The 21,173-nt window shown below is 48.4% G+C and overlaps 1 protein-coding gene across 1 annotated transcript in view; it reads left to right on the top strand.

Moving 5' to 3' along the window:
* Positions 1-21,173, top strand: part of Dop1b (DOP1 leucine zipper like protein B) — a 96,307-nt gene that overhangs the window by 56,223 nt on the left and 18,911 nt on the right. The window contains 5 exon segments of the mRNA XM_038344933.1: positions 238-372; positions 1,812-1,867; positions 3,725-3,829; positions 3,942-4,008; positions 19,875-20,019. Of these exon segments, the coding sequence (XP_038200861.1) occupies positions 238-372; positions 1,812-1,867; positions 3,725-3,829; positions 3,942-4,008; positions 19,875-20,019 (508 nt within the window).

Genomic DNA, 21,173 nt, shown 5'->3' with positions numbered 1-21,173 from the left:
ACTGTGGAAGGTTGTGTGTGTGCCATAGCCACTGTGGAAGGCTGTGTGTGTGCCATAGCCGCTGTGGAAGGCTGTGTGTGTGCCATAGCCGCTGTGGAAGGCTGTGTGTGTGTGTGTGTGTGCCATAGCCGCTGTGGAAGGCTGTGTGTGTGCCAGAGCCGCTGTGGAAGTCTGTACTTGTGTTGTTGGATTGTTGTTCCCCCTATAAGCATCAGGGAACTCTTTTCTTCTGGACAGATAGTCCCCGTGGCAAGCGCATCCCAGCAAACACTTGTCGACCTGGTTTGTGCTCTCAGCACCCTGCAGACAGAGTCGGTGCTGCAGCTGGTGAAGGAGGTGGTGAAGAGGCCGCAGCAGATCAAAGGTGATGAGGTGAGAGGCCCCAGGGAGCAATGAAGGCTGTCACTTTTTGGGGGGATCTTACAGGGTTCTGGTGCGTTGTTCAGAGGTGAGCGTTACCTGAAGTTAGCTTGCCTGTCCCTGCTGCCACACGCACTGCCTGGTGCTCAATTCTTAGCACCTTCTATGCACCACGTGGAACAGATTTTAGAAAGAGGAAGTGGCACCTGCCTGGGAACTGCACAGCCTGAGAGGTGTGGAGCGCAAACAAGGGCAGAGTGTAAGACAGGCGCAGGCCCATGATTCAGCAGCCACCTTGGCAGGGGAGGTGCTGGGCTCAGTTCCCATTTGTGTGTGTATTGGTGGGGAAGGAAGAGGAGACTAGGTAAGGACAGAAACATGGGATCAAATGGGTCAGGGGAGGTGGGAGGTCTCAGTGGAGCAGGCAGGAGGGGTCTGAGTATGAGATGAGGCCACATCTGGATAAGCTCTCTGGTGTTCATGGAAGTCAGACCTGACCCTCCCGGAGAGCCCAGGAAATAGAGGTCAGGCTTTCCTGTGGTGCTGCTTCCTAAGGACCACGTGTCCTTGAGAAGGACGCTGGTTATGGAAGGCACGCGCTCAGGGACAGCGAGTGTGTTAATAGTCCTCAGCTCTTGTGAGGAAAGGCTCCAGGAAAGCCGGTGAGGAGTGTGCGCAGAGACCGCTGGGGTAAACAGTGGATTCCTCTGGCAACCTTGCACTTTCTCTGCAACCACTTGAGCGACACAGCTCAGCTGGTGTTGATGGCTGTAGCTCTTACAGTACAAAGTCAACACTTAGCCGAGAAAGTTTGTCCAGGGCCAGCTGAAAACAGCCGGAACAGAGGTTATCCAGGCAGCCAGGGAAGGTGGATACCGTAGGAGCTGCAGTGCAGCAGGCTTGACCGTAGACAGCTCTGCTTGAAAGAAATCAGAAAATAGTTTGTCTGAGCCAAGTGTGAGTGACAGTGGTCCAGAAACACATATCTAAGTTATCCTGAAGGACGTGTCCAACTGCGGAAAAGCCTGCATGAGTGTGTAGTTCCAGGACAGAAGAAAGTCACGAAGCCGTGCGTTTACAGGTTCACTGGTGTGGTCTCCAGTAGGGGCTGCAGGTAGACGGGACGTCTGTGCTCCAGGGTTCAGATATTGTCTGTGTGAAGTTGCCAGGAAAAGAGACAGGGGAGGCCCATCCAGAGGCCACCATGTGACCTTCAAAGGCTTGTCACCTTCATCCTCCTCCCCTCCCCCAGTGAGAGGTCTCACTCACCTCCCGAAGGTCCTACAGACTCCTGAATAGCACCTCCATTTGGGGAACCAGTGTGTAACATGAGTTTGTGGGAGACGGTTTCCCATTCAAACCGTAGCAGCTGCAGATGACCTGAGTTTTCTGTTGAATTCTCTGTTTCCCTTCCTCCCAGCCTGCGTGACCGGTGTTGCCTTCCTTTTCAGAAATCGCCCCTGGTGGACATTCCTGTGTTGCAGTTCTGTTATGCCTTCATCCAGAGGTGAGCATCTCCAGCAAGTCTGCACTACTGCAGGTGCCACTGAGGAGCAGTGTGGCTGGAGTGGGTAGGGGCGTGGCCTCCGGGTAGGGGCGCGGCCTCCGGGTAGGGGCGTGGCCTCAGCATCTGTCCTTTTCTTTCTCTGATGAGCTGAGCTGACCTTGGATAGTTTGCATCCCTGAAGCTTTGCGTGGGGCCTTTGAAGCTGGAAAAGGCTCAGATTGATATGGACTTTAAAGACCCACAGTTAGGAAAGTGAAAAAGGCCCCTTTTAGAAAGAAGAGAAATGGTTTTTAGGGCCTCTTGTGGTTTATGCCCAGTGACTTCTGGTTTGGTTTACTCAGCTGAATTTCTATCTGGACTGAAGCTGGTGTGCAGGGGATTTCCCAGCGTGCACAGAGTCTTTAGCTGGGCCTCTATAGCGTCATCCCTGGTACAGCTTGGCCAGGGTCATCTGTGCTGGGATAAATGAGGGGTGGAGGGGCGTATACCTCAGCCAGCCAAATTCCACAGCATCCCTAAACAGCGCCACCATCTGGAAACCATGTATTTGAAACACATGAGCCTGTCCATTAGAGTTGTAGGGGACGGGTTCATAGTAAACATGTCTGACAACTCAGTGCAGTCTCCTTGGTTCACACATCTCGGCCATTCCCACTCTTTACAGCCTACACCTGCCCAAAGGTGAACTGAGGGCTGTGGTCCTGCAGTTCTGTGTTGATGACAGGTGAACTGAGGGCTGTAGTCCTGCAGCCCGGGGTTGATGACAGGTGAACTGAGGGCTGTGGTCCTGCAGTCCCGGGGTTGATGACAGGTGAACTGAGGACTGTAGTCCTGCAGCCCGGGGTTGATGACAGGTGAACTGAGGGCTGTGGTCCTGCAGTCCCTGTGTTGATGACAGGTGAACTGAGGGCTGTAGTCCTGCAGTCCCGGGGTTGATGACAGGTGTACTGAGGGCTGTGGTCCTGCAGTCCCTGTGTTGATGACAGGTGAACTGAGGGCTGTGGTCCTGCAGTCCCTGTGTTGATGACAGGTGAACTGAGGGCTGTAGTCCTGCAGTCCCAGGGTTGATGACAGGTGAACTGAGGACTGTAGTCCTGCAGTCCCGGGGTTGATGACAGGTGAACTGAGGGCTGTGGTCCTGCAGTCCGGGGGTTGATGATTAAATTCATGCTAGTTGTCAGTCGTCACCCACGAGAGTCTTTGCAGTCCTCTGGGCTAGTCAGGCCACTCCTTGGGATAGCAGTGCTGTTGTGACAACAGCTGACCTCAGAGGCCTTTGTGCTCTGAGCTGCCCAGCAGATTCAGCTTAGGTTCTTGTCATCCTTCTGCTGCAGAGGAGGAACCACCAAGGGGGAACAAGAGGTAGCAAGGTAGGTGCCAGCGTGTGGACCTGCAGCCCCCTGACTGCATCTGAGCTTTGGAGAACTGTGCTACAGTGCCTGGCCATGTAGTGGTGACATCAGCATCCTCCTCGCTGCTTGAGAGCTGCCATGGGTAGCAGTCACTGGCGGGTGTCACCTTCCTTTATGCTGCATCCTTACTACCCACGATGCTTGCTGGACAAGCATGGCCAGAGAGGAAAGCTGGCCAGCTGGTTGAGGCTTTTATTTTACAGACAATAAAACCCAGAATACCCCACATGTCAGCAGCTGAATTCTGGTACTCTACCTGCAGATGCTTGCCGCGGTGCTAAAGCCAAGCTTGCACGGACTGTAAAAAACCACAGCAGGCAAGCATTGGGTCAGTCAGATACACTGTTTGCCCATCTGTGTTCCTGCATCTAAAATGTGCTTCTAAGTAATCATGCTTGTATTGTCATGCTGAGATTGTTGCTTCCTGCTTCTGCTTTACAAACAGGCTCTCTGTACCAGACTTGCAGGAGAACTTTCCTGCGCTCTTGGGTGTCCTGAAGGAGTCTGTGCAGCTGAACCTGGCTCCCCCTGGGTATTTTCTGCTTCTCAGGTATGGCATCTTCACATGCACAGGGACACAGTGTTTTCTATAGGAACACATTTTGTTTTATTTTATTTTATTTCTATAAACATCTGACCAGAAGCTGTCTGTCTCCCAACAGCATGCTGAATGACTTTGTGGCGAGAACGCCCAACCTGGAGAGCAAGAAGGACCAAAAAGACCTTCAGGTGTGTATGTGAGAATGTAGGTGTGTATGTGAGAACGTCTGCAAAGGTCGGCAGCCCCGTAGTGCCGCGGTCCTTAGTACTGCAGGGAAACCATCCACAGACTCGCATCTCAGCTTTGCCTGTCTTCTGAGTCTCCTCGGGTAGTGAGTTCCAGCAGGCTGCCTGCCAGGGAATCTGTGAGCCGCCACCCTGCCTGCTGGGCACTGATGTCTGTGAAGCATAGATACTTCTCCAAGGATGTTTTCCTTAACTCCTTCTCTTGTCCCAGTTTAAAAGCAGTGTGTGTTCATAAGAAAATTCAAAAATACTAGAAACAGTAAAACTTACCCAGATGTAGCTGCTCGTGCCTATAATCCCAGGATTTAAGGGTTGGGAACTGGGAAGCTGGGACAAGGGAATTGTTATGAGGTCCAAGAAATCCCCAGGCTACTTAGTGAGACTCTAGCTCAAAAAAAAAAAAAAAAAAGAAAAAGAAAAAAAAAAAAAGAAAAAATGTAGTGTGGAGCTTGGCGGGCAGGCCTGCTTTTCGTCCCGCCCAGCTCCCGGCTGCCGGCTATCTTATGCCCCGAAATAACAACACACAAATTGTATTCTTTTAAACACTGCCTGGCCCATTATTTTCAGCCTCTTACTCACATCTTGACTAACCCATATCTAATAATCTGTATAACACCACGAGTGGTGTCTTACCGGGAAAGATTCAGCATGTCTGACCTGGTGGCTGGCTCCATCGCATCTCTCTCCCTGAGGAGAGGCAGTCTGCCTAACTTAGGAGAGGTGTGGCATCTGTCTGAGCCATCTACCTCACTTCCTTTTTCCTGTTCTGTCTACTCCACCCACCTAAGGGCTGGCCAAGGCAGTTTCTTTATTAACTAACCAATGAAATCATCAGATAAATAGAAGACACACCTACATCAAAAAAAAGCCATGATACAGTTAAAATATCATTATTCTATAGTTACTAATATTGACTAAGTACATGGCTATTTTTATTTTTTATCAAAGGTTTCAGTTTAAACACAGATGTACAGTATTCCTTGACTCCAAAACCAAATGTTACAAGGAACCCACCAGAGATGACCACACAGACACAGGTAGAGCCAGCTCGAAGTCTTTATTCCAATTGGCCAGGACTACACTCAGGTAGTCAGGACCCAAGTGTAGCCTTGAGCACTTAGACCAAGGAGCTTTTAAAGGCAAAAGCCACATCCTGGTATCTCTCTCTGCAGCTGCAGGGAAAGGTTTTCACCATCAAGCAGTTTAATAGGAGCTAAGTTAGCTGGGGTGCCTTGGCCCTGGGTCCTAGAGTAGAGGTGGGTAATTTCCCCAGGGTTCTCCACCAAGGAGATCAAAGTCTAGTTAACGCTGAACTGCCCGAGCGAGAATCATGGAGGAAGAGCCTGCACGGCCTTGCCCTGATACACTTGCACATGAGATGCTCAAGTCCCCATGTTAGGACAATGGCTGCCAGAACCTAGTGCACATGGCAGGCACTAGGACAGTGCTCTGCCGCCCGCCACACTGCATCCCAGTCCTTGGTTTTCATCATCATCATTATTGTTAATCTCAGGTTAATACACAAAGTGATGGGTTTCATCACAGCGTCGTTAGGGTTCGTTCTGGTCCATTCCTCTCCCCCACACTCCCCCCATCCCCACCACTAGTCAATCATCCTTCTCCTTTGTACTACTGTGTGTGCCCCATCATCCTCACCATCGTCTACCTTCCTTAAGCTCTCGTCTACCCCTCTCACAATCCCATTTCTGGTTTCATCACACACACACACACACACGTACACATAGTGTACATACATACATATAGAAAACTCACATGTAGACATAGTACATACATACATATAGAAAACTCAAGAGAATTTGTTTTCTGAGTCTAGCTTATTTTATTTAACATAATGACTTCCAATTGCATCCATCTTTCTGCAAAAGTCATTTCACTTTTTCCTTATGATTGCGTGAAAATCCCATTGTTCACACTTTTGTGAAATCCCACGGTTCACACTTTTGTGAAATCCCACGGTTCACACTTCTGTGAAATCCCACGGTTTACACTTCCGCAAAATCCCACAGTTCACACTTTTGTGAAATCCCACGGTTCACACTTCCGTGAAATCCCACTGGACACACTTCTGTGAAATCCCACTGTTCACACTTCCGTGAAATCCCACTGTTGACACTTCCGTGAAATCCCACTGTTGACACTTCTGTGAAGTCCCACTGTTCACACTTCTGTGAAATCCCACTGTTCACACTTCCGTGAAATCCCACTGTACCACATTGTTCTTTATCCGTTCATCTCTTGGTGAACTCTTAATCTAGTTCTCTTTCCTCCTAGCCCCTAGTTTTTGAGAAATGGTCCGCTTGCCTTAGTCCCCCAGAGCCTGTACCCCCATGCCTATGACCGTTGTCTCATTTGTGTTCGTGATGCTTAGAAGTAACCAGGACTGCTGGACTATATACCAAATCATTTCAAAATCTTTATTTTGAGACAAGTAATAGGTTTTCTGTAGCTCAATAGTAGGTTTCTTCACCAAGTCGGGTCAAGCAGAATTGAAAAAAATAAAAGAACAGGTTTATTCTGAGCAAAGCAACTCCTGGCTGAGTTCTCTAGCCCCCAGGGACCAATGCAGGAGAAGGGGCAGGAGAAACCACGTGCCTACAGCAGGGAGCTTAAATACCCTGTAGGCAAGGGGTGGTGACATGCCCTCCATAAGCTGGGCCTGTGCCTGCTGTGCCCAGATCACAGAGTCCCCAGATCCAACGAGGAGACCGAGTCCTGTATGTAAAAGACTTTATTCCTATTTAGATCGAACTCGGACTCTCCACGTGTCCACCTCTCAGTTTTTTATAATATCAGAGGTTGGAGTGAGGGATTTCTATGATTCAGGAACCCGGATTGGTGGACGTTTGTCTTGGGGTATCCAGCTGAAAAAGCGGTGTGTGTGTCCTAGCAGGTGATTCTATCTACAATGGCAGGAACGTTAGAAATTTCTTTTGGATGGTCTATTCCTGGGTAGTCTCAGTTTGTGGTCTTTCTTGGAACCACTTATTGCCTTAGGGCAAACTACTGAGACTTGGGCCTCTTGAGCTTGTCATGGCTGGGCCCTATAGTGCCCAGTATGGTCTTGGGTCACTGGCAACTTCAGGGGAAGACCTGCTGCAGCCGCCAAGAATGCAGAACTGGTCTGTTGGTGCCTTTTCTTTGTTGGAGATTCTCTGAGAGGATGGGGTTTGGATGAGGGACAGGTGAGCTTCTTCATTGTGGCTGGAGAGATGGCTCAGTGAATAAGAGCACTGGCTGCTCTTGCATAGGACCGAGGTTCAGTTTCTAGCACCCACATGGCCTCTTACAACTGTCAGTAATGCCAGTTCCAGATGACCTGGTGCCCTCTTATAGCCTCCAAAGGTACTGCATACATGTGGCACACACATATTTGCAAACAAAATACCCTAAAATAAAAATAAATAAATCTTAAAGCTCTTCATTGGCTTAAACAGGCAACATTTTGTTTCTGTGTTCCAACAGGCAAGCAATAGAAGTTGTTTTTCTAGGTGGAGAAGGATTTGAGAAATCAGTAGGGGAAAGAAAAACAAAAAACAGATTACCACTTATTCTATGGAAATCGGGGACAGAGGGAAACAACGAAGTCCCGGAATTCATCATTTAGCATCAGGACTCGCCAGAATTCAGGCAAAGAATGATCACCATACCTATTGAAACAGTCCCCTGTGGGGAATTTGTGGGCTACTTCCTGTTTTTCAGGAAAGCATAGTAAGGCTCACCCTGCAGGTTCATGACCTTGCTCCCACCAGCACCCCACCGGTAAGGCTTGGCTATGAGGCTCACGCTGGCCTACACTTAAAGAAACAGTTTTAGACATACTTTAGTTTATGTACAGTTTTGACGAAAACTGGGAAGAAATTCTCCTGCCTCTGCCTTCCGCTGAATAAGCTGTTAGGTTTAGAAAGGCCAGAACAAAAGCCTGGAAATGCATGTGTAGATTTACCTTGGGCCCCTGTGCCCTGCAACCACTGTCTCTGGCAGAGACCAGGGCTCCCTCCCAGCTGTTGGGTCCAGGGGTCCCGCAAAGATGGGGTAGACCACCAAAGTCTAATAAACCAGAAGCAAACTTTATTCCAGAATCCGGAGAAGGGGGTGGGGGGAATTTTCCATGGGGCACAAAAAGTTTATCAGCTAGCTGAGACCACAGCTAAGGATGGATTTTTAAGGCTGTGACAAAGGCTGGTTTCTGAACCCACCTTTTTATAGTAGGGGCGCCACGTATTCGGTCTGAGCAAAGGAATTTTTACAATCTCAAGGTAAAACTCGGATACAGATTGTCTATTTTAAAATCTCCATTAACAGAGTTTTTCAGTTAAACTAGTGTTTGTACATAATCTACTGTCTTTCTTGGTACTTCCAGGCTGTGTTTTCTGAAGCCCTGTGGTCTCCCCTTAGATGCTGCCAGTTTCACATAGCAGGGATAATGCATAACCCAGAGGTCATATATCTGTCTCCTAAAAGTTGACTCAGCTCATATCCGTAGGCTAGCTCTCAGTGTGCAGAGAGATGCTTCGGCCTTGTGAACAGAGCTATGGGTTGTAAAGCGGAGTAACCCGCTGTTGATAGTTCATCCTCCAGCTGCTGAGAAAGCTGCTGACAGTCAGTTCTCATTCTCCTAGGCTTACAACTGTACATTTCTTTATTTCTACATTACTATTTCTGGAATCTACATTTTTATTTTCTTATTCTTGGACTCTTCACCAGCATGATAGTGATGGTATTCTGTAGGAAGCTGGAGGTGAAAGGTTTTGACAACAGGTCCTGGTTTCTTGTACATTGCTCAGTACCAAGGACTTTGGTACTCTGTGGCATCAGAGGCTGTCACGTGTTGGTGCGTGGAGTCCATCAGTGGCTCCTGAGGCACTGAAGATACAAGGATCTAAGCTGCTTGCTCTGGAAAGTCACAGGACGGTTAAAGGGCGGTGCCGAGTGCAGCCAGAGCCCAGGCCGGACGCCGGTGAATGTCACCATCTCATGGCGTGATCAGTAACGCCTAAGAAAGCCAGTCCCTGGATCTTGTCAGCCGTCCCCTCTCTTGAAGCATTGCTGATGGGCTGATGAGCCATTCTGCGTTTTGGTCTCTTGCTGATGGGGAGTAAAGAGAGGTGGCCCTTACGTTTCCCTGGAGTCCACTTAAAGGCATGGCATCAAAGAGCAAAAGTTGCATTCCTGTGAATTATGACAGGGCAAGGTTAAAGTTTAAATTACCTTGTAAAACAGGCAGTCAAAGCAAAACACAGCTCTCACTTCAGAGGAAACTAGAGTTTATTCTGAGCCAAATATGAGTGTCGTGACCCAGAGCACAGGTTTGGGTTGCTGTGAATAGCATGGTCCATCACCAGAGGGGGTCACTTGGATTGTCAGTGCATACAGAGCGAGCAAGAGAGCAAGCCAGCCAGCAAGCCAGCCAGCGAGGCATGTGGGGGAGGGAGCAGGTGACAGCAAGTCAAGATCTCCGCGAAGGTGGGAGGCTACCCGATGACGTTAGCTTTTCGGTTGGTTTTACCTGACAGTTGAAAGGATGTAAAATCAGAGAGAGCTTTGGGAATTGAATGGCTGTTACTGAATCAAAGGCAGCCAACAAGATAACTTGGCCCTGCATCTGCAGCAGCCAAGTGAGTTCTCAGCAGCCCACAATGTCTTTAGCAAGGCATGGCTTTTCCAGATGTGTCAGTTCACGAGGCTCAGCTCTGTGAGAATACACTTAAGGATGCTATGTCAGGGGCTGCAGAGTCGAGTCGGTGGCCAAGAACGCTTGTTGCTCTTGCAGGGGACTCAAGTTTGCTTCACGGCACCCATGCAATTATGCATAGCTTGCAATTATGCATAGCTCCAGATCCAGGGAGTTTAACACCATCTCCTAGCCCCATGGGCACCAGGCACATGTATGGTACATAGGCATACGTGCAGGCAAAATGTTCATAGACATAAAGTAAATTTTTAATATACTCGTGGCTGTGTGCACCTTTAATCCTAGTACCTGGGAAACAGAGGCAGCCTGATCTCTGTGAGTTTGAGGCCAGTCTGGTCTACAAATCCAGTTTCAGGATAGCCAGGACTGTTGCACAGAAAAACACTGTCTCAAAAAAACTAAAAAAAGAAAAGAAACAAATTGAAAAGTTAAGAATTTTCTGTTAAAGAGTTCTTTTATATAAACCAGGGTGAAAGCGCTACTTGGATTTTTCAAGAAATCACATCACGCCGGGCGGTGGTGGCACACGCCTTTAATCCCAGCACTCGGGAGGCAGAGGCAGGAGGATCTCTGAGTTCGAGGCCAGCCTGGTCTACAAGAGCTAGTTCCAGGACAGGCTCTAGAAACTACAGGGTAACCCTGTCTCGAAAAACCAAAAAAAAAAAAAAGAAAGAAAGAAAGAAATCGCATCACATTTAACAAAAATCAGGCAGAAAATGTTTATTATTATAAAAAAGTTATTATAAGTTCCTTACTAGAATTTAGTGTCTCATATTTTTAACCGATCAAGTAGACTTTAAATGTTATGGTGAGCCTGCCAGAGATGACCATGCAGACTCGGTCTGTAGCCAACTGGAAGGCTTTAATCCAGTGGACTAGGACTACCCTTAGGTAGTCAGGACCTAAGGGGACCCAGAGCTTTTAGACCAAAAGGCTTTTAAAGGCAAAACCACACCGTGGGAGGTTGGAGATAGCTTGGCAGTTAAGAGCACTGGCTGCTCTTCCAGAGGTCCTGCATTCAATTCCCAGCAACCACTTGGTGGCTCACAACCAACTATAATGGGATCTGATGCCCTCTTTTGTCATTCGGGCTTTTATGCAAGTAGAGTACTCATATGCATAAATAAATAAATCTTAAAAAAAAAAAAGTCCTGGCATCTTGCCTGCTGCTGCAGGGGGAGGTTTTCACCAGCAGGCAGGAGTTTCTTAGCTGGGCTATCTTAGCGTCCAGGCTAGAGTTGATCAGTTTTCCGCAGGGCTTCCCATCAAGGAGCTCAAATTCTAGTTAAGCCTGACATGTCAACAAGAATACAAGATGGAGGAGCCTCTGCATTGTGTTGCCCTGTCATATTAAGTTGGATTTGAATCATAGAGAATTTCAAGAATTGCTGTTTTTTGTTTGTTTGCTTGTTCTTAGCTGGGGTCTCTCTGTGTAGCATTGGCTAGCCTCAGAAACCACAGAGACCTGCTTGGCTCTGCCTCCCAAGTGCTGAATTGAAGTCATACCCACCACACCCAAATGAGCTGCAACTTTGGGTGTAATAAGCTAAAAAAAAGATGCATAAGCTTGAGTTGTCTTTGTTTGCAGCAACATCTATAGAATTCTGGCAAAATTCATAGAATTGGCCAGGAGGTAGTGGCACACACCTTTAATCCTAGCACTCAGGAGACAGAGACAAGTGAATCTCTCTGAGTTCGAGGCCAACCTGGTCTACAGAGAGCGAGTTCTTGGACAGCCAAAGCTACAGAGAAATCCTGTCTTGAAAACAAACAAATAAAAAAAAGATCCATAGAACTGTGAAATGTTTAAACACAGACTGTAGGCGCTACTAGTGGTCAGGTCTGGGCTGGGTATTCCAGATCCCGGGTCCAGTTCAAAGAACTGAAATGAGTGAGTGCACCGTAGACCCAGAAGAGTTGCAAGGAAGCTCCTCCATCTGTTGTCAGGGTCAGCTGGCCACTGAGGGCAGTGCTCACCAGCCCTGGCTATTAGGGAACTCCTTCAAGAGCAGGCCAGAGTTTGGTTGTCTGTTTTGCATGGGTGGTTCTCTGTTTCGATTGACAGGCTTGGTTATGTAAGCCTTTGCTCACTCCCCAAGCCCTTCCCCTGGACGCATCTGATCTTAGTCATAACCACACCCAAATATGCACAGGCGGAAGATGGGAAAGGGAGAACCTCTTTGAGATTCTCGGAGGACACCACACGAGTTCAAGTCAGAGCTGCCTTTGCTCTTGTTTCGGGATGTGGTCTACATGTGCTTGAGTAGAAACTGGGCAATACCTAGAGGTTGACTGGGGAGTGATGGTCCTATTGTTTGAAACAGCATCCTTACTCTGGTGCTGGTGGGAGCCCCAGGTTATCAGCAGGTTTTTAGTGCGTTGTTCTGAGCTGAAGCTGAGTGGAGGCCCTGTAGCTAAGCTGCCCTCTCTGCTCTTGCCTGCCTCAAGCACACTGCTCTCTCTGTTTACCAATTGCAAATGCACACGGAGGGCTGGAGATCTGGCTCAGCTATTGAGAGCACACACTGCTCTTGCCGAGGATTTAAGTTTGATTCCCAGCAACCGCATCAAACTGGCTGTATCCAGCCCCAGAGAATCTGGCTCCCTTTTCCGGCCTGTGTCAGCATCCGCCCACACAGACACATGTACACATAAATAAATTATTAAAATTGAGAACACACACATGTAAGTGATTACTTATTAAGTGTGCCTTGCAATTTAGCTTTTATGTGATCACAAAGAGTGCAATTAAGAAAATCTATATCTTCAACCCACTATGCTAGATGCACTCAAACACCCTGAATCTCAGGAGGAAGAGCGAGGCAGAGGATTGGGAGTTCATGGTGATTTTTGGCGCAGCCAACCAGCCTGTTCTATATGAGACCCTATGGGGAGGGGGAGGAAAGATTTAAAGCCAGTCTTAAAACAGACAGATGCTTAAATATAGTGATTTTTTTTAAGATTTAATTTCTCCAAGAAAAGAAATAGCAAAACACACAAGAGCTTTCCTTGCTATATAAAAACCTTTGTTCGTTAATTTAAACCCACTGGTTTTTGTGACTTTTATTAAGAGTGGGCCAGTTTTTATCTTTTTGTAATTTTTACTCTTTAACAGTTTTCTCTGCCCTACTCTCCTATGTGTGCGACTCATTGAGCTTGATGAGGGCTGCATGCGTGAGCAGATGGGAAGTTATTGTGAGCGTGGACAACTTAGTGGTGTTTATAACACAAAGAACTTAGTGGTGTTTATAACACAAAGACACTGTCTCCTGCTCTGTAACCGTGATGTGTCTGAGAAAGCTTTGTTCTCAGCATAAAGTCCTAGATTCTGGGTTTCTATGTGTGTGTTGTTCTGTTCTTAGAATATGAATAGTGCCCCCTTTTTATAGCCAGCTTAATTAGATATAAATCATTTCTATAAAGCAAGTGGTTTGCGGATCTCCCTGCATAGTTTAGAACTTTTATAATTAGAGAGCTCTGGTGATGGCATCCATGTGTGCTGTTGAGCTCTGTTGAATGGCATACGTGTGCGCTGTTGAGCTCTAGTGATGGCATCCATGTGCGCTGTTGAGCCCTGATGACAGCATACGTGTGTGCTGTTGAGCTCTGGTGATGGCATCCATGTGCGCTGTTGAGCCCTGATGACAGCATACGTGTGTGCTGTTGAGCCCTGATGACAGCATACGTGTGTGCTGTTGAGCCCTGATGACGGCATACGTGTGTGCTGTTGAGCCCTGATGACGGCATACGTGTGTGCTGTTGAGCTCTGGTGATGGCATATGTGTGCACTGTTGAATAGCATACGTGTGTGCTGTTGAGCTCTGGTGATGGCATCCGTGTGTGCTGTTGAGCTCTGGTGACGGCATACATGTGTGCTATTGATGCTTTTCAAATCCACTGTGAATGTTTTCATGTTCACGTCAGGCTAGGCACAGAAAAGAAAGGACAAATAAAGTTATATTTCTTAAGTTTAAAAAATCTGATAAGTGTAAATAACACTTAATCATCCTCTAGAATTTTGTTCTTATATAGTCTGTGTGTGATGCTGTTCCTGAGGAGGGGTGAACAGACATCTTAACACCCCAGAGAGGAACAAATGACAGGCTGCAGGAAGGAACCCACCAAAGTCCAACCTGGTGAACCAATGAGTTTTATTGAAGTTACTTACAGGAATATGGGTGAGGGGTTACTCAAAAACATCACACAAACCCTCCCCAGCATGAGTGACAGCTGGGACCCTGGAGCACACTGAGAGCGTGTAGGCAGATCCAGGATTGTGAGTATCTTTTTTCCTGGCAGCTCAGTTGTTCTGAGCCTCTTCCAGGCCTGCTTCTGGCTTCTCTGAGCAGCTTGGCTGGTCTCTGGCTTCTCCAGGGAGTTTGGCTAGTCTCTGGCTTTTCCAGGCTGCTCAGCTAGCTTGGGAATCTTCCCGGCAGATCAGCTTGTCTGATTTGCTGGGCAGTTCATCCTGTCAGCCTCCTGACACCTTTTTGTCCAAGGCCAGTGAGCTATCAGAATCACCTCTACAAGTGATACATACATCTTGTGACACCATCAAGAATTGTTCATTCATTGTTACCAAAGTCTTCCTAGAGGCCCCTGCCACAAGTCCCGGCTTTGGGTTAGAACACTTGCCCATAAAATAGTATATTTATATAAATAGGAAAGTGGATTTCTTTATATTTTTGGCTAAAATAGGTGGGGAGGAACTCTTAGTTGTCTCTGCTTTGCCCAAAGCAGTGATGTACCTTCTAGAAAGGATGAAGCCACAGCCAGCAAACACCCCGGAGACTGAGCTGCGACCCCCGATTACAACCGCAGGACTGAGATGAGTCTCTTGGTGCAGACCACGGTTTAGGAGGTGCGCCCAGCACTTTGGAAGCAGCTACTTTCGCTCCTGGCATCATATAACTATAGGAAGCCAAACTAGAAAAGACAATTTTTAAAAACAGATCCTAATTTTTAGGGCTTTATCACAGCACTGTGGCAGAACTGGCTCTCACTTTGTTGGTTGTTGGCTTTGTAGGGTGGGGAAAGGAGGATAGAATCCTGGCCTTGGTGCATGCTGGGAAAGTATTTCTGGCCCAGAAGTATTTTTTGTTTTTGGGGTTTTCTCTGTTTGTTTGTTTTGGGTGTGTGTGCTGTGAGTTTGGGGGTTTGATTTAGTTTGGTTTGACTTTTTGAGACAGGGTTTCTCTGCGTGTCCTTGGCTGTCTTGGAACTCACCCTGTAAACCAGGCTGACCTCAAACTCAGCAATCTGCCCACCCCTTCCTCACAAGGGCTGGGATTAAAGGAGTAAGCCACCACTGCCTGACATAATTTTTGCTTTAACAACTCATAATAAGAATTTTTTTTAATTCTAGTAACCAAACCGGGGGTGGGGAGAATCTCTCTCCAGCTGGATTTCCTCCAGCTTCTTTCAGTTCTGACTGTTTACCTAGCGTGGTAGTCCCAGAGTTTCAGGCTGAAGTGTGTGTGTGTGTGTGTGTGTGTGTGTGTGTGTGTCTGTCTGTCTGTCTGTCTGTGTGTGCAAGTATGTGTTGTGTGTACAAGTGTGTGTGTCTATGTATGCAAGTGTGTGTGTGTGTGTGTGTGTGCACGTGTATGCACCTGCGCACCTGCGCATGTGTTGCCCTCCACAGGCCTGTGTGTTGGAAAACAGGGGCCTGGCTGGCTGCACTGTCTGGGAAGATCTTGGAGCAGGAGTCTCTTCTGCAGGAAGGGTGTTACTGACAGCATCTTGAGTCCTTACGCTAGTCCCCACACTTGTGTTCACTCTCTGCTTCCTGAGATGAATGCGAGACATCCAGCTGGCCACCGCAGGCTACCTTGTTATTCCTTCACACTGTTAGCCAGAAACCCCTCCCCTTTGCCTTACATTATTTCTTGTTAGTCGTTTAGACGCAGCAATGGGAAAAGTTCTTCTGTACCATTGGGGCATCCATCTTCAGTCTACAGGCCGATAGTATCCAGCAGACAGTTCCACGAAGCAAGAAATTTTAAAGATAGCTTTGCCTATGTTGGCAGTTTGTCAGTCACTTTCTTCTGTGTCCTGCAGAATGTCTGACAGACTCTTTCATGAAGCAGGAACCCTGAAGGACTGTCTTGCCTTCTTTAGGCAACTTTAGCAGTCTTTTTTTTTGTGTGTGTGTCCTGTATGTCCAGTTCATATAGCATACCATCAAGTAATCCAGGCAAGACCAGTTTCTTGCCCAAATGGCTTACAAACTCTATAAGGAGCCTCTTTGATGCCCATTATCATCACAGAAAAGGGGAGGTGATGTGGAATTCCCCCTGTATGCTGTAAATACCACTGGTTAATAAAGATGCAGCACAGAATAATAAGGCGGGAATTCCAAGCAGATAGAGGAGAAGAGAGTGGCGGAGTTAAAGAGAAGTCAAGTAGCTGCCAAAGGAGAAAGACACTTGCTGGAGCCTGCCGGAACCTTGCCCATAGGCCACAACCTGGTGGTGATGCACAGATTAATAGAGATGGGTTGATTTAAGATGTAAGAGTTAGCTAGAAATATGCATAAGTAATTGGCCAAACAGTGTTGGAATTAATATAGTTTCTCTGTGATTATTTGCATCCAAGTGGCAGGGAAACAAACAGAGCAGCCTCCGCCTACAGATTCCCAGTCCCTGCAATAAGTCAGATAATCAATCTGAGCCTTAACAACTTGGAAACACAGTTACAGCTTGTTCCCAAGAAACCAGAGCTGAAGAGCAGCTGCTCAGTACCCTCCTTCCAGAACCCCACTGTCTGCAGGCTCTCCCACACTGCCCTTCCAGGACCCCACTGTCTGCAGGCTCTCCCACACCCTCCTTCCAGGACCCCACTGTCTGCAGGCTCTCCCACACCCTGCTTCCAGGACCCCACTGTCTGCAGGCTCTCCCACACCGCCCTTCCAGGACCCCACTGTCTGCAGGCTCTCCCACACCCTCCTTCCAGGACCCCACTGTCTGCAGGCTCTCCCACACCCTCCTTCCAGGACCCCACTGTCAGTCTGCAGGCTCTCCCACACCCTCCTTCCAGGACCCCACTGTTTGCAGGCTCTCCCACACCCTCCTTCCAGGACCCCACTGTCAGTCTGCAGGCTCTCCCACACCCTCCTTCCAGGACCCCATTGTCTGCAGGCTCTCCCACACCGTCCTTCTAGGACCCCTCTGCAGGCTCTCCCAGCCCTGGCCCTGAAGGTTGTGGAAGCCCCTACTTGAAGGCATGATTGACTGAGGTACTGGCTGTTATGGTCAGGTCAGCTCTCAGACCTACCCCAAGAGTTTTGAGGGGCACAGCTGGAAGTTTCAACTTTCTCTTTCTGTCTTGATTCTTGCAAGAGTCCCTACCCTGAAGCCCGCTGGGGACCCCCAGACACTGGCCCGCTAATTAACATTCAGAAGACATTTATCATTTTAAGGATTTGGAGGTGCTGACTGTTATTCCCAAAGATTCAATGAGAAAGAACACCAATCCAAATCATTATGGCCAAACTAAAACAAGATATTTTTATTCATGTACACGCTGCCTCCCCCTAAGGTAAGGATTGAGAGGTCAGCATCAGATGTGAGGAAGACAGTTTTATAGCTCAGGGGTAGGGGTTTTTAAATGGGGCATTTGGCAGGCAAAATAAGCAGGGCTACAGGATCAGAACATAGGTATAACAAGTGAGTCATAACAACCTCCTGAAACAAAGACGTGATTGCAAGGTAGGCATAACAAGGGAGTCATAACAAACCTTTGGAAATAAAGGTATGGTTGCAAGATGGTTATAATAATTTTTGAAACCAAGACATTGTTGCCCTGTGCTTACAATCCGCATTGCCATTTCTCCTAACTACTACGGCGACGCGGCACACAGGTTCATCCTAAAATCCTTTCTGTGGCAAAGCCGAGAATCCTGGCTTGCCTGAGCACAGGTTCCAAGGGGCACAAAACTCCTCAGACTAAGCTGGTGACAATGTGAAGCTATGCCTCCATTCCACCAATGCCTGGAGTCTCGATTGTCTTTGTGCGGTAACCATAAAAACTCCATGAAGCCATCTCTCCACGGAAACGTGGTTTTAAGAACCACCGGAAACTGCTCCCAGGCCACTGTCACTCTCACCTCGCTTGCTCCCTTGGAGGTAAAGGCGGTCTGGGTATCTTTAGCCTAACGTGTATTGTCTCTTCAGGCAAGTCTGGTTTCATTGGTGGTATCGAAATTTCCTGCCAGCAGGAAAGGCCAGCCAGATGAGGGCCCTCTGGGCCGCCCCTTTCACCAGACTTCTGGGTCTTAGGAGACAGGAGAGATCGTCACTGTGGGTTTCAAACACCGCCTCCGACGAAGTCTGAACTTTTGGACAAGTAGAAGCTGTGTTCTGCTAAGTTCACATTCCCTGACAGCCGTAAAGATGCTGGCTCAGACGGGGCAGCAATGAATGTCTGTCAAGGGAAGCAAAACAACCAAAGAACAAGTGGTGTGGAGCTGCAACATCACGGCGGTCCACAGTCAGCGTTTCCATCAGTCCTGTGGGGTCCTGGGTCTCAGACATCGAGAGCACAGCTGCTCTTGGTGACGTGGTGACAGTGGTCGGAACCTGTCTAGCTACTGCCAGAATCTTTCATGGATCCCAGCATGGCTGTGGACACTCTAACTGAGGATGGCCTTCAACTTGCCATCCTCCTGCCTCTACCCGTCTAGTGCTGGGATTGCAGGTGTGTGCTACCACATCTGTCTTTATACAATGCTGAGGACCAAACCCAGGGAGCTTCATGACACACTCTACACACTGACTTACATATACCCCCAGTCCCTGAGCAGATGTACGTGGGAATTGTCCGTGTTTCTCCTTGTGAAGAATTTATTGGGTTTGTGTGTGTGTGTGTGTGTGTGTGTGTGTGTGTGTGTGTGTGTGCGTGCGGTGTGTGCACATGTGTCAAGGCCAGCGAAAGACATTGGCTATCTTCCTCTGCCACTCTCTGCCTTATTCCCTTTAGACAGGGCCTCTCACTAAACCTGGAGCTCGATTGATCTCGGGCAAGGTCAGCTGTCCTCTGTCTCCCTCTCCCACAGTGCTGGGGTCACAGGCAGGCTTTCAGCCATGCCCAGCTCTATGTGGGTACTGGAGATTCGAACTCAAGTCCTCATGTTTGCACAGTGCTCTTGCCCAGAACCCAGCCAGATTCCTGTCTGATAATGCTCCTTATTGTAAATAAGTCACTTCACCCAGTCTACTTGTTTCTTTTTATTGAAAGACATCTTTCTCATGCAAACAACAAAACCACAGCAATTCCTCTTAAGGACATCTTCATCCGAGACAGAGTCTTACTGTGTAGCGCCCACTGAGTACTCCCCTGCCTGCCAAGTGTTGGGCCACTCAGCATGCTCTGCTGCACACAGCATGGTTTATAAAGATCTTGACTGACTTAATGTGGCTCAAGAATAAGGTGATACTTCATCCCGTAAACGAGGGTGAGTCTTCCAGTGTGCTGGTTCTGCAGACAGAGAAAGACTGAGGAAAACAAAACCAAAGGAGAAAACTGCTCTGAGGCTCTCTGCCTGTCAGGGGCACAAGGGAAGGCAGGACACAGGGGAAGGCAATCAGCCCAGGTCACCTTGCTTCTGCGTGAGGATTAAGGCAGAGGGAGTGTCACCACCATGCCAGTGAGGAGGACTTCATTGTGAGTGACTCCACGTCCCCTTTTCGGCCTGGCGCAGTAGGACTGGTGTAGCAGCTTAGTAGACAGTGCTATGCGTGTAGAGTCCTCTGACTTCTGAGCTCTGTGTCTTTGTCCCCATGAGCTGAGTGAGGACATGAGGTGTGGCATTCAGAATCACCCATCCTCTGAGTGTGCTCTACACATGGGAGTCCAAAGCCTGGGTAGGAAAAGAGACTGCAAAGTCTCAAAAATGTTTATGTCGCTGGTATTTGGTATCTTTTAGGCCGAGAACCTTCACTGACATCTGTCGTCCTACTGGCTCCTCACCGTTGGTGTGGCTCCTTGGAAGTCACGTGGTGCCGCAGTGGCTCACACGGCAGCCTGTATCCTATCTCGTGGACCTGAGCTGTCCTTCTCCTAACTAAGTCCCATCTTTCTTCTGCTGGCCCTCCAGGAAATCACTCAGAAAATCCTCGAAGCAGTGGGGACCATTGCTGGCTCCTCCTTGGAGCAGACCAGCTGGCTTAGCAGAAACCTGGAGGTGAGAGCCCAGCCTCAGGTCTCTCTGGAAGAGTCTGACGCTGACGACGACGCACCCGGTATGTGGAGGAGGATCGGGAAGAAATGCTTGCCTCGGCCAGGGGTCAGAGGTTTTGTTTATATGAAAAAGGTGTTCAACCGGGTGGTGATGTGTGCCTTTAGTCCCAGCACTCAGGAGACAGAGGCAGGCAGATTGCTGTGAGTTTGTGAGCAAGTTCTAGGACACCCAGGTCTGCACAGAGAAACCCTGTTTAAAAAAAAAAAGAAAAAGAAAAAGGAAAAGAAAAAAGTGCCCTTGGGGTTTTGTTGGCCTGTGCAGTTCTGCACAGACCTGAGAGAATGGGGCAGACCACAGTCTTCCTTCAGTCTCAGTCTACTTTACGCACGAGTGTAACAAAGGAAGCCACGATCCCAGGAAGTGTCTGAGTACAGAAACACATGTAAACGCTAGTAGGCATGTGCTAAATGTTGGCAGAGCAGCCCTTTTCCAGAACAGACCGACTCAAACCCAGTCGCCCACCTGGCGCACACTGTAGATCCCATCGCCACATCCAGATTCGGGGCACTCTGAAGACAGCAGCCAGAGTGTCCTTTCACCAGACTGGGTTCTAGAGCTGTGTCCAGACATCCAGCAAGAGTACACATATCTCATAAATTGGATGTAAATGTTTGTTGTAGGAAGCACGAAATCATGCCCAAGGACAATCCAGAGAACAAAATGTACCTGGGGTGAAACTCCCTCTGCCTCTTCCTGGAGCCTCCTCACAGGTCCCCAGGGCATTGCTCACATGGCTACAGCCTTTCGACCAAGCACCAAGCGTGTTCACTCGCTCCTCCTCATATCCACAAAGGGAAGAACACGGTCTGTGTGGGATGGGAGGCCCGTGAGTCCGCCTGATTATGATGGCCTCACAGTTCTGACGTACATCAGGACGCCAGGCTGTACTGTCTGGTGCGCACATTCTCAGCCATCAGCTATCTGTGGTTGAGCGTCAGGGCGCTGGAAAGGGAAACCACATCTAACCACATAAGCAATCACACTGCTGTAGGCGTAACTGAGGAAGCCCATGAGAGCCCGAATAAAGGATAGCAAATAACTTATCTCGGGAACATTCACAATAAGGTAGAGAGCCACGATCCTTGCTCTGTGGGCGCTGGATGCTTTGAACAGAGCTCCGAGCACGGCCCAAGAGAGCGAGCACGCCTCCCGTGT

This window comes from Arvicola amphibius, chromosome 10, assembly GCF_903992535.2.
Source record: "Arvicola amphibius chromosome 10, mArvAmp1.2, whole genome shotgun sequence".
Classification (NCBI taxonomy): Eukaryota; Metazoa; Chordata; class Mammalia; order Rodentia; family Cricetidae; genus Arvicola; species Arvicola amphibius.
Note: the sequence above shows the minus strand (reverse complement) of the source record. Positions and strands in the feature narration are given on the sequence as shown.